At 42.5% G+C, this 17199-nt stretch overlaps 2 protein-coding genes across 20 annotated transcripts in view; one reads left to right on the top strand and one right to left on the bottom strand.

The window, feature by feature from the left end:
• C2H1orf226 (chromosome 2 C1orf226 homolog) overlaps positions 1-17199 on the bottom strand; it is a 420186-nt gene that overhangs the window by 16020 nt on the left and 386967 nt on the right. For 11 of the 14 annotated variants that reach the window (XM_007480659.3, XM_007480658.3, XM_056815458.1 and 8 more), the window contains one exon: positions 1334-1664. In XM_007480659.3, coding sequence (XP_007480721.2) covers positions 1334-1664 — 331 coding nt within the window. Of the gene's footprint in view, positions 1-1333; positions 1665-2401; positions 4361-4405; positions 4826-7465; positions 7959-17199 lie in introns of those variants that run through there. The other 3 variants (XM_056815459.1, XM_007480664.3, XM_007480665.3) reach the window with 3 other exon arrangements.
• On the top strand, positions 4903-9382 carry SPATA46 (spermatogenesis associated 46). 6 transcript variants are annotated; one of them, XM_007480667.3, is made up of 6 exons: positions 4937-5422; positions 5630-5864; positions 6790-6869; positions 7957-8070; positions 8732-8868; positions 8989-9382. In XM_007480667.3, the coding sequence occupies exons 1-6, from the start codon at positions 5050-5052 to the stop codon at positions 9265-9267; spliced, it is 1218 nt and encodes a 405-aa protein (XP_007480729.3). In that variant the 5' UTR covers positions 4937-5049; the 3' UTR covers positions 9268-9382. The 6 variants fall into 6 exon arrangements, with proteins under 6 accessions (XP_056671438.1, XP_016285400.2, XP_007480729.3 ...); XM_056815460.1 differs by having other exon boundaries at positions 4903-5101; positions 8732-9382; XM_007480666.3 differs by having other exon boundaries at positions 4938-5422; positions 8732-9382.

The following is a 17199-nucleotide window of genomic DNA, read 5'->3' as shown; positions in this document are numbered from 1 at the left end:
GAGGCTTTTCCTGGTCTTTCCTTCCAAGTTACCTTGGATTTATTTTGTATGTAATTATAAATGTTCATGTTGTCTTCCCTGCAAGAATGGAAGACCTCTGAGGGGAAGGACAGTTTCATTTCTATCTTTGTATCCCTAGAACCTAGCATAGAATAGACTTAATAAATTCTTGATTAATTCTGAGCTTGATGACAAAACAAGCAAAAATTACCTTTGGGGAAAACATTGTATTAGACATGAAGTCTTTGGTGACATTGAATGCAACTCTAAAAGTTGTTCTTTATGGGGACAGTGTAAGAACAGCAGGGACTTCCATCAAGCAAAGCTTTGGGAAGCCTAAAAGACCCCCAGCTTGCAAAGTCTCTGGGTAGCCATAGTCTAGATAAAGCCAAACATGTAGCTCACTCCTCACCTGAGACTTCCACCCCTCCTTTCCCTCCCTCCTCCCTCTTTCCTGAAACTGCATGTCCTTTCAAGAAACTACCAATGCGGGCATTCTATGAGAATCTGGGTTAGATAGTAACATATTGACATATTGATTTATCTGCCTATAGAAAACTCTGTCTAGATTCACTGCGATGAACTAAGTCTATTGTCTTGATCTTGTGAATTATTGACCTTCATTGTATATGACCTAATCCCTCAGCCTGATTGAAACTCTCTATAAAAATGTGCCTATAATCAATAAACGTGTCACTGATTTGCAAGTAGCTTGTCACTGACCCTTCTGATCCCCAAACCTACTCATCTCTCCTACCCCATCCTCAAGGTGCAATAACCTTGAGAGCAAGATCTAACATTTCTTCTCTTTGAGCTCAACTAGATACCAACAAATTGACCCACATAATAGGAAAGAATTAATATTGTGGTTGTTGTTCAGTTACATCAGTCGTGTCCCACACTTCATGACTCCATCTGGGTTTTCTTGGCAATGATCCTGGAGTGGGTTGCTATTTCCTTCTATAGTTTGTTTTACAGATGAGGAAATTGAGACAAGGGGATTAAATGACTTACCCAGGGTCACATAGCTAGAAAGTACCTGAAGCCACATTTGAACTCGGGCCTTCCTGACTCCAGGCTCACCACTCTATCCACGGTGCCATCCAGCGGCCCAAGGAACAGATAGGGACATCATAATATGTAAGTGCCCAGCGGGCAAGATTGTGTTTGTATGTGTGTGTATATGTGCATGCATGTCTTATGTTCCTTGGGTTCACCTTGTATTGCCTCACACAGAACTGGACATGAAGGCACTTAACAGTCCTCCCCTTAATCTCTTCTCTACTTCCAATGGAACTTCTGTAGGACTGCCCAGGGCCACTCTGTAGCTCACCTTTCTTCTTCTTGCCATGTCCCTGGAAGGGGATCGCCTGGAGCAGACAATGTGGCTCCCGCATTGGTGTTGATCTCCATCACTCCTGCAGCATTCCCAAGGTTCACTGGCTCTTTCCTCCGCAAGAAATCATTGACCTTGGCTCCCATGGCCTTCCCCAGGTTCTTGAGGTGCTGGCTGCTGCCCATTCTGAGTCCCGGCCCACTAGGCTCCAGGGGGCCCATAGTTGTTGAACTGGGGGCAGTAGACTTGGACAGGTGGGGGAAAGAACGGCTTGGCTGCAGCTTTGGTGTGGGTGCTGTGTTAGAATTCTCAAACATGCTTTGGTCAACTGTGAAAAGAAAGGAATAAAGAAGCAGGAAGGTAGAGGGTGAAAAGGTTTTTTGTCTGAACTCCATAGATAACATTTCCTCTACTCTACCCCTCTTTCTATATGCAAAGCATTTTCCAATAAAACCCCTAATTTTTTCAGCTTTTAAAAGCTTTGGAAATACTCAGGAAGGAGCTACCAAGAGCATTCTTAAATCCTTCCAACACCATAGAAAAGATACATATAAAATAATCAGTGACTAAATCCACAATTAATTTTTGTTCAGTCATTTGTCACGCCTGACTCTTCATGATCCCATTTGGGTTTTCTTGGCAAAGATACTGGAGTGGTTTGCCATTTCCTTCTCCAGTTTATTTTCCAGATGAGGAAACTGAGGCAAAGATGATCGAGCTACTTGTCCAGGGTCACCCAGCCAGTAAGTATAGGAGGTCAGGTTTGAATTCTTGAAGATAAATTGTTCTGATTCCAAATCCAGTGAGTATAATATTTTATAATTCACTTGATAGTTTCAGAGCTTATTTATTATTGACTTGGACCTGGATCCTGAGCAATCTTTTAATTTCATCACTTCATTTTATAAATGAGGAAATTGAGGCCTAGAAACTTGCTCCAAGTTTCACAGTTTCCCATTCTAACCGTTCTTTCAATTGTACTATGCTGCCTCTCTAGGTATCTTATCTAAATCCACACTTTTTACCTCTATGATTCCTCCCAACCCTCAAGTCCCCTGAACTCACTTTCTTAGAGGAGAGTTGGAAACTGCACTCTTGCAGGACATGCCCATTCATGCCACCAGGTCCTTGGAAGCAGTAAGAATTTAGAGAAGGACGGAAGACATTATCATGACACCACATACTGTCATGAGCACTTCTATCCAATTATGTGACTCCTCACATACCAGGATGAAAGGATAGGATGGCTGAGGAGGACCAGAAGACTTTTCTTTGGAACTCTACCATGTAGCTACCCTGTTCCTACTGACAATCATGAACTGCATCCATGGTCCATGCCATCTAGAATCTAGGGACTGACTGTTCATGCCTGATGAGGGCATGGAAAGCTGCATCAGAGTCCATCTAGTTCAACCCATTTCCTCCCCCACAAAAAAGGATTCCTTTTAGACCATCCATCTTCTAGGGAGGCAGAGCCTACTATTGCCAAGGAAGCTCATTCCAGTTTTACATAGCATTACTTTTTAGGTACTATTGGAGATTTTATCTGCTCTCAAGGATTACTTGGGCTTAGCAATCATTTGACCCTGGGACTAGCAAATGAGTAGTGGATAACAAATTTCCCTTCTCTGGGGATCTTTGAGATCTAGAGCTGAGTTTTAGTTGAATTGAATTGCTACCTCTCAAACGGAAGAGGCAGAGGCAGTCATAGACAACCCCATCCTTCAAATGAAAAAAATGAGGGTCAGGAGGAGATAAATCAGTAGCAGTGTTGCTGAATTACAAGTCTAAGCATCAATTTTTCTGCAAGGTTACATGACTACCACTTGGTCATTCTAGGAACAGGTATAGAGCCTGGGATTTGAAGATTGGGTTCTCTACTTATATACACTAACTAGAGGGACCTTGTTCATCTCTTGAAGGGCAGGAGGGACAAAGATTCTATAGGAGCTTTAACACCCTCTTTTTAGGTGGCTGCACTCATTACAACTTTCTAAGAACTACCTAGATTGTGATATAGTCTTGAGCACGTCTAAATTCACATCACAAAGCAACTTTCTCTACCTTGGACTGATCAATGGCCAGGGGTCCCCTACAGCTTCTCCCTCTAACAAGTTTCAAGCAGTGATATCCCACCAATTCCCTTGGACAAGCAAGTTCCATGTTCCAAGAAAATTTGGACGGGAAAGATGGCCAAAAAAAGGTCTTTGTTCTCCAGCATTATGTAACTCCATGCCTTTCACCTCTTTCACTCCTCCTGATTCTCATGCCCTGAACTTTATAACTCAGAAAAGTGGTTGGAAATAGAACTAGTGTAGGGCCCATCCATTCACATCAAGCAATAGGGAGGCAACAGACGTGCTTTTTGCAGGAACTCACCCCAAGTCATTTCTGTGTGCACTGAGAAGAAGTTGACTCCATCCAGGCCATGTCCAAGCTCACCCACACTACATAGACTTTGAGGATGTCTTTAACACCCTCCAAAACAGAGCATGAATACCTCTTTACTATCCACATGGTGGCTTGTATGATTATGCCTATCTAATTAAAAATTTTTTTCTTTCTCCTTCTTCTTCTCATCTCCCTCCCCATCATCTAAACCAATGCACTTAAATGGTGCTGCTTGAGCCAGAACATACTTTAGTCTGACCCAAAAGGAGACATAGAATGGGGGCCAATAGCAGGATGGAGAAGTTGGAGGTAGCCTTTCTTCCCAGGGTGGCTTCATTGTTTGAGGTTTCCTGAGTATCAGGAAAGTGGATCTAAATCAAGGGGAAAATGCATACCAACACATACCAAACCCAATAATCAGAAAAAAAATTTGAGTAGTCACCGTGGATCCCTAGAGTCTCTGCTCCTCTCCCAGAGACAGGCACCTACTTGAACATGGTAGGTATGGGTGGGATCTCACTGTAGTCAACACAGACCACTATATATTTCCATTTGAAATTCCAATTCAATTTGAACAACAATTATTAAGTACCTACTTAGAACAGAGCACTAGACCAGATCCTGGGGAAACCAAGAGAAAAATGGAATTGTCTTAGTCCCTACCCTCAGGAAACTTACATTCTACTGGGGGAGGGGAAGAAGACATAGATGAATATTTTTCCTCCATTTATAATAAATGATCCTTTGATCCACTGAATATTTTTTAATGAGTTCATATGTATGTTTCTGTCTTGTTTCCATATTGAGAGCACAAGTTCCTCTAGAGAAGGTCCTTCATAAGGTCCTTAAAACAGTGTGCAGTCAAAGGGTTTATTGAAGTGGAATGATTTTGTGAGAACAATTGAGTTGACTGTTTATTCTGGAATGTTCCAATACTTTCAGGAAGGGGGTGGCCTGGAACATGATTAAACTGTTCCTTCTCACTTCCAGAAACCCAAGAATCCTTTCTAGAATCATACCTGGGCAAGTTTAGCATTTATGTCAGAGGGTAAATTCCAATAGGCCTTCTGGAATTGTCCAGGTGGGAATTATTTTTTTTTCCTTAAGACATGACACAGAGTGAATCCCCCTGCTTTCATGGTCTACGTGGTACCAAACCAAGAATTTCCCTTGACTACAACCACATTGAAGATCAACAATTAAATTTGGGGGTGGAGAAAAGACAAGGGTACAGCAACAGCATCTTCTCAGCTAGGACATCTATGGGCAGTGACATGAAATCAGGGAAGAGAACCTAGAACTTTGATCTCCTAGACACAAGAATGCCTGAGACCACAATCCCCAAGAAGAACAAGACTCCAGTAAATAAAGGAGGCGAGGAAGGACTGAACCTGGGACTAGGCCTCCCTCCCCCTGCTGCCACCACACACAGCATGCACACACAGGGGAAGAGAAAGGGGCATTCTTCAGCATGCTTCACCAGTGGGGTAAAGGGTATCTTACCTGACCCAGGCAGGGGCTCGGAAAGCAGGCAGGAAAGAAATGAGAAAGAAACATTGCATAAAGTGACCAGTAGAGGAAGGTGTCCGTACCTGCCCCTGAGCCTCCAACACTCACTTGCCAAGGGATTGCATCGGGCCAGACTGGGGTCCTACTGCCCTGAGTATAATGGGAATCTCAGAAATGACCAGCTAAGTAAATGACTGACTTGTATCGGCTAAAAGCTCTTTCCTAGATGGGAAAATCTCCCCCATTGTCTTGTAGAGTGTTTTTAAAGCACTAGACTTATTATTTTTAAAATGGTATCAGTGGTGGAATTTAAATGGAAAAAGGGAAAATGAAATCCCAGGTGCTCCAGGCCTCATCAGTATCACTTATCAATATCTACCTATCATTTCCTAGTATGCAAATCACGGCATCCTAAAATGTTCCACCTGGAAGGAATGAGAGGTCATCGATTTCAACCCTTTAATATGACAGATGAAGACAATGGCGTCCAAAATGGGGAAATGACTTGTTCTAAGACACACTGTTATTTGGTGACAAAACGAGGACAGGGATCTTACCCCCAATTCCACTGTTTCCACTATACATTATTTCCTCGAATGAGTATACTAAGACCATCAAAGTTACCAAGGTAAGCTGTAACTATTACCTCCACTAGAGCTGGTTTTACCAAATGGGGTATTTATTATATTATACTATGAGTGAAGGAATATTATTTACATCCTATTCTAGGCACCCTGAAGAAACATAGTAAGACTAATTTTTTCTTCTCCCCCTTTCTCTCTTGCTCGCCTTTCCTCTCTTCCATAGGTAATCCCACACATGTTCCATACCCTCACAACTCTGGCAATCCCTTGTCAAGCAGGGGAAAATGCCTGATTCCATATATCTCCCCATCCCATTTAACTTTTCTTAAAACCCTTATCTTACCTTCTATCTCTGAATCAATAATATATATTGGTTCCAAGGCAGAAAAGTAGTAAGGGCTAGGCAATGAGGGGTTAAGTGACTTGCCCAGGGTCACTCAGCTAGGAAGCCATCCCATGTAACTGCTACATAATGCATTGCTACATAATCTATGATTATGGTGACAAAGATAACCTACAATAAAGCACTTGGTTTTATTTTCATTTTTTGAGGGCAGTAAGGCAAGAAGGGAATCAACAAGTTAAGACATATCTATAGGGCTGGGTAAGGGTGCATTGAAGAGACTAGAGAAAGATGAAGATAGAAGGGCACCAAGATCTTACCTAGAACAATGTCACCATGATGCCTACTATTCTTTGAGTAATACCCGAATTATGTACAAAATTACTTAGGAATCGTAGGATCAAGTGAAATAACAAGAATTTAGAGTTAGCCTAAGAAAAGTGGGGATGATAGCTCTTTCTTGATTAGCAACTGGTCCAGCCATGGAATCATGTGACCTTCTTATGATGTCAAATGATCTCAGAATGTTTATCGCCTGGACAACACAACTAGCCTCTAAGGAGGAAGAGAAAGCCATCTCCATAACTTACCAAGAGTCAGAACATGGAGAACTTCTCTCTCCTTAGCATTTCAGGACCACGGATCTCTTCCTCTGCCATGAATACTTTTCCTGATATTACATCCTCTCGAGCTACCAGCTTACCAGGTAAACTATGGGTGAAGCTGGGAACCATGAGTTTATCTTCCTTTGGAGTATCTTATTAGCCCAAAGAGCTGATGTATAGGAACATAAACTAAGATTCGAGGGTCCAGTTATTCTTCTAGATGGGTGGTGGGTTAGAATCCTTGCCACCATGACAAGTACCAAAGTGGTATTAATGTAGTTTTCATTTCTACAGCAGGGGTGACCAAAACACATCCTGTAAATTTTCCATGGATTTTTATCCCTTTGGTTTGTACTGATTTCCGAGATGATGCCTGTGCTTTCTTAAGATGGTTTACCACCCTAATCATCATGGTAGATTCTGGCTTTGTTTAGACAAATGAGAGAGAAACTTAGCCTTTGGGTCCACCACTAGGATCCTAATGTGAGAAAACTCATTGATATGTACAGGGAGGAATAACCAATGAGTGGTTTTTTTTCCTCAGGTACCCCTTTGCATAGATAAAAAACAATGTCTACAGGATTATGATCCAAGATTAAGAATTGCTATTTCTCTGGGAAACAAATGTAGATGAACTTTCTAGTTACGCTTAATCGATTTCAGTGGGTTAACAAGGTAGAGCACCCAGGGCACATACCTTAATCCTGCTCTGTGGTCACTTTTTTGACTCTATGTGTTGAGTCTTTGGGGTCCAAGGCTTATCCTTAACATCCAAGAAAGGGTCCTTCATAACAGTATGGTAGCTGTGATCGTAACTCTACACAAAAGACACAAAGCTCAGGAGTGTCTCAAAACCCACAGAACTAAGGGCCACACACATGACAAAATACAAGAAGGGGGTGAGTGAAAGGAAAAGGTGGACCAGGCAGAAGAACAAAGCTGTCTCCTTTACACCCAGTCTGCTCTTTCATGTATCTCAATGAAAGTCTGATGTAGGAATCTCCTAGAATGTCATCTGGAATGGCCCTGCCTCACCGCAATGTTTGTGGTGTTATCTCAATCTCAGGAGGTCATTTGGCTGAGACGAGCACAAAAAACCAAAGCGGAATCTCCCCCCAAATGATGTTGGAAGTCCTAGAAGGATGACTCTCAGCTTAGCTTACCAGAGTGTTTCCTTCTGTCACTCAGACATTTCAAAGACTCCTGGACCTGCTGAGCTGTCCAGCCCTGCTCAGGTCCTGCCACCTCAGTACCAATGCAGTGCTCTCCGGCACGGGGTACATAACACAGTGTTCTCAGCAGGTGAGGTCTTTCCCAACTGTGTGTGTTTTCACATATATACACATATGCAGATGCATGTATCTTGTCTTCATTTATGTGTGTGAAACTGGAGTGAGGGGGCTGCTCCCTGAGGAAATGGGTATTGAGTACTTTCATGACCTCCTATCCACTTGCATTTCTCTAATGCTCTCTTCTCTAAGACATCACCCCTTGAGTCCCAGGGAGCAGGGCGAAGGGAAAAGGTTGGAGAAGGAGGAAAAATAATTGGTCACGAACATGAACATTTTGTTAACATAAATGCAGAACAGGGAATTGTGTTCTGGGTAACCTTCTGGGTGGGGTCTCTGTGTCTGGCTTCAGGGGAAGGGTTATCTCTAGAGGACTCTCTTAGGAAGCAACAAGATTTGGCCAGGTCAGGCCAATTTTTCAAGATCATTTGCCCCAGATTCTGACTATTTTGCCCTGGGGGATTGAACTGCTAGTAGACTTGCCCCACCAAAAAAAAAAAAAAGAACAAAAAACCGAGCAGGCTGAATGTTCTAGATTGCTCTCCCAACTTCACCGATGCTTCTCAGATCTCCAACTTCCTTTCTTGGGGACAACCAGCCCCCAACTTTAACAAGCCCAGAGAGATTCCCCAAGTACCAAAGGCTTAGATTCAGCTCTTTTCTTCCCTTATTAGACTGTGCCTTGGGGGACACGCCAAGCACTGAACAACTGAGGCGGAATTGTACCATCTACCGGCCCTGGTTCTCCCCTTATAGCTACTTTGTGTGCACAGACAAAGAAAGTCACTTGGAGACCTACAGCTTCCCAGAGGTACAACGGGATGAGGGAAGGGAGGGCAGGGGGGACATTGGCCAGCCTGAGGAGATGGCTGAGAGCATCTGCTCTTCCTCCTCCTCCCTGGAAAATGCCTGTCCCCGGGAAATCACTAAGAAACCTAGACCAGGCCTGGACTCCAAGGACTACATCACATCCCAGGACATCCTGACTGCTTCCAAGTGGCACCCAGCCCAGCAGAATGGCTACAAATGTGTGGCCTGCTGCCGCATGTACCCTACACTGCACTCCTTAAAAAGTCACATCAAAGGAGGGTTCAAGGAAGGCTTCAGTTGCAAGGTATACTACCGAAAACTCAAAACTCTCTGGGGAAAGGAGCAGAAGGCACGGCCGGGAGACAGAATCTCCAACAGCAATTGCCAGACTTTCAAGTAGACCTAAAGGTCCCATCATCAGGCAGTAGCCCATTAGAGCAAACCAAAGGAAAATACAGGAGATAAAACTATGTTATGTCTAAAGAAGTGAGAATAAATCAAAGTATTAGTCACAACACTGTGCTGAGTCTGAGTGTGTCTAACCACATGATTTCTCTGCCTAATACACTGGGTTGATCTGGAACTGGTTGAACAACTAGACCCCAAAGCAGTTATTAATGTGTCATTGTCACATTGATGGGGAAGTCGTTAGTGAAGGGTCCCAGGAATCTGGGATTCATCCATGACCCAGTTTTACCAGTTCTTTAGGTGGAGATAGATGGTATATGTATCAGATTTGAAGAGGTCATACTCAATCTTTGTGGTTGGGCATCTTGGGACTCAATGTCATCTCTTTGCATGTGGACAAAATCACTGATGTTTCCTGCAAGATGTATCAGTTAGATTATTCTATTTATTTGGGGGGGGGGATAAGGAGCCTCTTTTCATAGCTTAAAACACTCCTTAGATAAGTGGGGAGGAACAGAAGCTCACTGCATTGGAAAAGTGCGAAAGCTAACCCAAGGGGGTGGATTGGCTTTATTTCATCCATTACAAACCCCACAAGAGTCAAAATTCTCTATGCAGTTAAGTCACAGTGGAGGAGAACACAGGAGTGCAGGGCAAGGGGAGGTTGGGGTGATGCCTCTAGATTGTTTTCTCTCCAGGATCAGCCTTTCAACAAGTTACTTCCCCATGGCCTGGAAGAGCTTTCCCCTTTTAGAGACAATAAAACTCACCTCCAAAGGGCTTTGGTTTTTATCTCCTCTTCCCAGCCCCTATTGCCAATTTATTTCCTATGATGGCAGCAAGAATAAGGAATCTCTACAGACATGCCCTTCTTTTCCAATGCTGCTAGGTTACAACTCTTTCTCAGGCAGGCTAATCTAAGGCTATCCATCTTTATCTGACAATATCATAGGATCACAGATCATTTTATGGATGAACAAAGTGAAGTTCTTGGAGATTAAGTGACCAACATCACACAAAAAGTCAACGGAGGGATTAGAACCTAGGTCCCCTGACAGATAGCACTCTTTCCAATGTCCACCTGCGACTTCCCAAGGAAGGTCAGCAAAGCTTTTGCTGACCATGAAAGTCAATATGTAATTGCATGAACATGTACACACAAACAGTAGATAGTATGGTGGGCTTGGAGTCTGGATGACTTGAAGTCAAATGTAGCCTCAAATGCTTACACTAGAACTAAACTTTTGTTTGTCCCAGGGGTTCCTCTAGCTGTAAAATGGGAATAATAATAGCACTTACTTCCCAAAGTTGTTGAAAGGATCAAATGAGATCATTGTAAAGCACCCCAAGGGGATGGACTGGCTTTATTTCATCCCCTTTGAGACTCACAAGGGATAATATGCTTTATACAATTTAGTCACAGTATTTGATTTTCTCTTATTCCCTCTGACCAACCTCCTTCCAAAGTTGAAGGAGGGCAAGGACATGGACAACCCTTTCCTCATATCATCTGTTTTCTTGTGATGGTCAAACAAGGCTCCTTATCACCTTCAGTGACAGTGATGAGGGCTTGACCTCAAATTTCTGAGCCTCTTTTATAGCTTAAATGAATGCGAGACTTAGAAGCTGGGTCTAAAATTAACAGAAAGGATCATAGGGAAGAGCACTGACTCAGGAATCAGAGGATGTGTATTCAAATCCAGCCATGATGCCTTGGGCAAGTCACTTAACTCTCCAAGTGTCTGTCTTTCCTTCCCTGCATTCAACATCTATAATCATATAGCCCAGTGGTTTCTCAAAGTTTATCATCTGGGGGCTGGTGGGGGTCCATGAGCCCAAAATTATTTTCAAAATAAAAGATGTCTTCATTTTGTATATAGCAAATGTTGGTAGACATAACTCACATAAACAAAAATCCTTTGTGGGGGGGGATCTTCAATCATTTTTAAGAGTGTAAAGGGGACCTCAGACCAAAAAAAGACTCTAGGGATTAGTTATAGCACCTTGAGAAAAATCATTGTTATCTTTGCTCTAAAATTCAAATGATGAACACCTCTGTCACTTTCTCAAATCATTGTTAATCATAAAGTTCTTCATATAGTACTTAGTCATTTAGGTAAGTTTGAAGAAGTCTGAGTTTTCTCATCTGTGAAATGGGGAGAATAATACTTGCAGAATATCTACTTAGTATCATTGAAACAGAGATATAGAGATGTCAGTGAATGACAAGAGATTTCAGGGGTCATTTAGTCTAACCCTCACCTGTACAAAGATTTGGAATGGGAAGGGACCTTAGAAGTCATCTAATTCAAACACCTCATTTTAGAGACACATAAACTGATTCCTTTGAGACGTTAAAGGACTTGCCCTAGGTCATACAGGTAATGAGTAAAAGATGCACAATTTGGATCCGGGGTCTGTCTTCTCTGCTCCTTTAAACAGATGTATTTGATTCATCTAAATTTGTAATTTTATGAGCTACCTCAAGAGTTCTTGTTGACAACAGGTAATCTATACATTACAAATAAGTAGAAGGCATAGATTGTCCTCCTTGGCCTCTCCTTCCTATTGAAGAGGAAACCCTAGTGATGAATAAGACTGAACTTGAACTCCTGTCACCTTCAGGAAAGATGTAGGAAGAAACAGAAACACGGTCTTCCATGACACTGACCTAGTTTTTGCATCATGCCTTCAATATATTCACATTGACACAATAAACACTCCTGGCTCTGCAGATTAGATGAAGTCCACTTTTAGCAGAGAAGTCTTACTATGGCCTGGTTGGGAATTTTCTTCATCTCTTATTTGTTTTGGTTTTGTGAGGGGGAACCATCATCCTTTCTAGGTTGAAGTATAGTCATTGGCTCCATTTGTCTGCAGGATTAGAATTGGTCCAAGGGTCTCGCCTTCTCTGCTACCCCAAGATGGTGGAATCAATAGTTAGAGAGTCCTGTACAAAGGCACTGAGTCTGAAAAGAGTGTGGAAATACTTGAAGTATTCGAAGCTAAGCTTGAAGACGTCTGCTGCTTCTAAAAGAACATCTACTAAATCTTGGAAGTGAAGGAGATGCTCTCTTCTCCATTAAAACATATATTGCAATTTCCAAGGTAGTTGGGAGAGGCATTTAACAATGTTTTGTTTTGTTGTTTTAAATAGGAGGTAATTTGAGACATCCTCTAGAACTTTGTTTGTTAAAAGAGCAACCTTTATTTTATCCCTTTTTTAAAAAATATTATTCAAGATTTCAAGTTAAGTGTCAAGTGATTGTGATGAACCTACTAAGGGTTAAGGTGTCATTCACTGGTATGCTCTTTGTCAAATCTGATGCTAGTGTTTGGAAAGCTGAAAAACGTGGCTGTTCATACTCCCCAACTGAGACCAATGTGACCATTACATTTCAGCTCTGGAAAATTTGGGCTGAAGATAAACCATCACAAACCTTAAAGTGAGAGAAGCAGTAAGATAGGGTGGCTGGCCGTGGAACCAAGAAGATCTGGGTTCACTTTTGCCTCTGAAACATGTTCATTATTCGAGTCCATGGGAAAGTCAGTTCACTGATCTGTTGTCCTTGGGTGGCTCTCCAAGATGGTCTTTACAAAGGAGCTCTCCATCAACATCATCAAAGGGACATTGGAAGAAGTTGCCTTCGATTAAGTGGCAAGAGGGACTAAAAATACCTTCCAGTTCCCCTACACAAATGCCAAGTACCTTATGGCACAGATTAGAGCTGGTAGGGATCTCTGGTCATTTCAGCCAATCTCTCCATTGTGCACATAAAGAAACTGTGATCCAGAGAAGTGATTTGTCTAAGGTCACCCAGTGAGAGATAAAGGTAAGATAAGTTCCTCCAACTCCCAATTTCAAAGCCTTTTCTAATGTGATGATAAAAAAAAAATGGAGATAGCCAAACCTTAAATGAAAGTAGGTTTGATAGCATTTGGGAATGTTAAACTTGAAATGTGATACTCTGTGTTAACGTGGTGTTATTTTGCTGCTGGGAAAAGAGTGCTGGATTTGGAGTCAAAAGACCTAGGTTCAAATTTTGGCACTGTCACTGTTTTGTGGCCTTGGGCAAATCACTTGATCTCTCTGGTTGCTTCATCTTAAATGAAAGGCTAGGACATCAAAAGTCATTTCCTGTTCTAAGTCAACAGTGCTATTCTGTACACCTAGGAAATGACTGCCATGGTCCACAACATCCTAAAGCCTCTCTGATTGTGTCTAGGCCTGCAAAAATGCCTGGACTTGGCAAGCTGACCTAGGTGAGCAGCAGATGGGGAAGGATGGATGGGCTTCCCACTCCTTGCCTATGCAGATCTATTGCTTCTGTTAAAACCACCATTTTAGGAAATGTCCACACATCTTGTCCCACATCTGCCTGTCTTGGGAGGAGGGAGGTAAGAAAGGAAGCAGGTAGAGCAGAAAGTAAGAAACAAGAAGAGACAACAGAGGAAGACTTTAGAAATAAGAAAGGTTTATTTAGCAAAAGCCACTAGACTGGTGACAACATCCAGGGAGTAAGTGCACTTACATGGACAGAATCATTTCCCAGAGAGTTGAGTCAATAGAATTAATGACACAACAGTGGTAGGAAAGGGAAGAAGGAGAGGAAATAAGTGAAACACCAATTCAATCTTTGAGAAAGTAAGATCAGTAGACAGAGAGCAGTAAGGCTGGAGAGTTTTACAGACAGCGCTGAGATTAGCAGGAGTATAATTACACATTTACAGTTCCAGGGTACAGTCAAGGTTAGCAGAGGCTGCCTTTCCTTCCCTTGCCCCACCTCACAGCCCTCTGTGCTGTGAATGGGTGTCACACATTCCTGGGGGTGGGGGGGTCTAAGAATAAACAGCCTCTGGTCATCACTGATATAGATGCTTTGCCTGTACACACCACCCCTTTCCCAACCGCAGTCCATATCTCCTCCTTGAAGTCACAGAACTGAAGAAAGAGGAACAAGTTAGAGTTAAAATCAGGAAATGAGAAGGGTTGGGGGGGACCTCATTATGAATGGTTCTTCCCCTGTCTTTCCCAGCTGAGGGATGAGCAGCCACCGTGATGGATTCCCCAACTCTGAATCCAAAGGCATTCTCATTCCCGACACACAGTGACTGGCTACTCATTCTTCAACATGCTGGCACTCAGTGTGGCATACCAGTACCTGAACAGATGCTATAGGGAATATCTGGGGCTAGCCAAGGGGATGGGAGGAGATAGGGCAAAAGGTAACAGAAAAAGTCCTCCTTGAGCCAAGAGCCAGAATTTAAAGATTATTTTCCTTCCAGTAACAAGCTCTGAGTCTCAGATTTCTTTTTTAGTATTTTCTCTTATTGAACCAAAAGATCCAGACAAGAAGAAAGTAATCTATACTTGGGATACCTTTTTTAAGCTAAAACAAGCATTCTCAGTGAGGGTGTTTAGGATGTAGCCACTACCTAGACCTGAACTCCAGTCCCGAATAGCTAGTGACACCAACTCTGTCACTCAAACAAATTTCAAATCAGGGACAACAGTTTTTTGTGGTCACTCCAGCTGTACTACCAACAAACTCTTGGAAGCCAGAGGCGGGGAGCAGGGGAGAGAAAAGCTCTTGACAGTGTCAGAAAGACTTCTCTCATGGAATGAGATTGGTTTCGAATCTAAAGCCCAAGGATTTGCATTCAGAACTAGACCTGCCTGGTTCTTGCACCAACATCATTTTGTTCATCCCTATTTCCTCTTGCCCTCTCCCCCTACCCCCAAATTTTCCTTTCTGTATCCTATTTGATTTTGCCTTTGTCAATGTATCTCTTCGCAGAGTCATCTTCTCTATAACAATTGGGTAACCTTCATCTCTATATATTTTCTATATATATACATATGTATATAGTATATATATATATATTTATTCATATCTACACATCTACATATATACACACACATACACTTTTAGATACCGTAGGCACTAGAATAGGTGACTAAAGTTTGGTCTGCCAACATGAGCTTCTCTGACCATAACAGCCCAGTCTTGTCCATTCTGCCAGTGGTTTTAACCTTAGCTCCTGCTGGCCCACAGCAGGCCACCGGCATTGCTAGATCTCCTTCCTCTACCTACAATGTTGTTTTTTTTTTTGGTGAGCAAAAACTTGATTTCTTTCAAGCTGCCAGTTAATAATACAGTATATTAGGGTTTTGCAATCTAAACAGATCAAATGAGGCTCAATTTGCTTCTCTTAAGAGCTTCCCCCAAAGTGCTCGTTCTTCTCTTGTTATCTGATCATTTTACCTAATTCAAACATTTAAAAATACAAATAAGCATACTTCAGGAATGAGATTAATTCATTGTGATTCTCGTAGAAGTATAATAAATGGGATCAATGGATATTTTGATAGTATGTAGGGGCAAAGCCAACAGATAATGATAATCTTGCTCATGGGCTCTTTCCGTACATGTGGGAAAATTGGGGAATCTATAGGAGCACGCATAAATGTATGGACACACATAAACATGAACTCTATTTCCAATTAAATTGCATCTGATACTGCAGTCTCTGGAGGGAAATATGGTAAAGTTGCATGATTTTTTTTTTGTCCCAGGATATGGACCATCTGGTCTGGGAGAAGAAAATGCAGCAGCCAGATGGAGGAAGGAGATAGGTAGAACCTTCCTTTTCCTGACTTACAAAGGAAACCCAAAATTGACAACATATGATTTGGGACCAAAACATCCTCCTTAGTGATCAACCCCTTCAACAATCCTTGTCCTCTGAGCTTGTGTCTTTGCTATCCAAGATGGAGGAGAGTGGACTTCCCCAATGAAAAAGTGATGGAAACTCTTGTTTTCCTTCAGGCATTTTCTAAATTTCTTCTAGAAAAACCTACTACTATTTCACTGGACAGAGAAGAATGGGATCTTTTTCTTAAATTTCCTCTACTAGTCTTTTACCCTATACATATTGCTGAGTTATGGATTGATCACTCATCTCCTCTAGACAGGTGTGCACATGGATGATTATGTTGTGGGGAACAATTCCTGACTCAAGTGGGAGAGGGCCCATTTGGAATACCCATTGACCAAAGTCCCTCCCAACTACCAGCCAGTGCTCATTTTATGAACTAAAAAAGTCCCACAAAGCTGCCTGGGGAGAGGAGATAGGAAGAGAGGCCGAGGCCCCCTGAAACTCTGAGGGACATGGCTGTGGCTTTTATTGGCAAGACCATAATAATCTGGGGCGCTTTCTAGCTATAACTTTGATGGCCATTGCTTTTCACAGAGAGGGGAAAAGAGGAATTCCATACCCAAAGAAAAGACCAGTGTCATGTTTTTCCATGACTCCTTCATCTCCCTGTGGGCTTCAAAGGATGACTACATAAACCAAGACAGCTGGTCCTGTATGGAATCTGCCACTTCCATGGTTACACTGAGGAATACATTTTCCTGACTCTCTTGCCATGTGCCTTAGGTATGCCTAGCAGTGGCACTTCTTCCAATGAAGACAAAGGTTTAGGCATGGAGTGACATGCCTGATCTAGGAGAGGTATCCCTCCCCAACAGGAGATGCAGGGAATGTAGGAAGAGCATTGTTGGGACCTCATGGAATTATGAGCCAAAATCTTTATGATACAGAAGACTTGGTAAGTGAGAGATTCCGACATAATTCTGGAAATGGCCAATCTCTATAGGGACACAATGGAGCCTAGAAGGCCAGGTCCATTTTTTGTAACAACAGGAGATTTAAGTTTGATGCTGGGAATTAAACCCTATCATTTCCTTTCCTACTGTCCAAAATGAAAACTCCAAAGCCTTTTGGGAAACCTCAAACTTCTCTAGGCCCCACTTATCACCCCAATGGGCAAAGAAAGATGTAGCCTAGGCTGGTGGTGCTCCTAGTCTCCCTCCTACTGCAGGCTGTGGAGACAACTCCCTCCCCTCCTGGTCTCTGA

Source organism: Monodelphis domestica, chromosome 2 (genome assembly GCF_027887165.1).
Source record: "Monodelphis domestica isolate mMonDom1 chromosome 2, mMonDom1.pri, whole genome shotgun sequence".
NCBI lineage: Eukaryota > Metazoa > Chordata > Mammalia > Didelphimorphia > Didelphidae > Monodelphis > Monodelphis domestica.
This window is presented reverse-complemented; position numbering and strand designations above follow the sequence as displayed.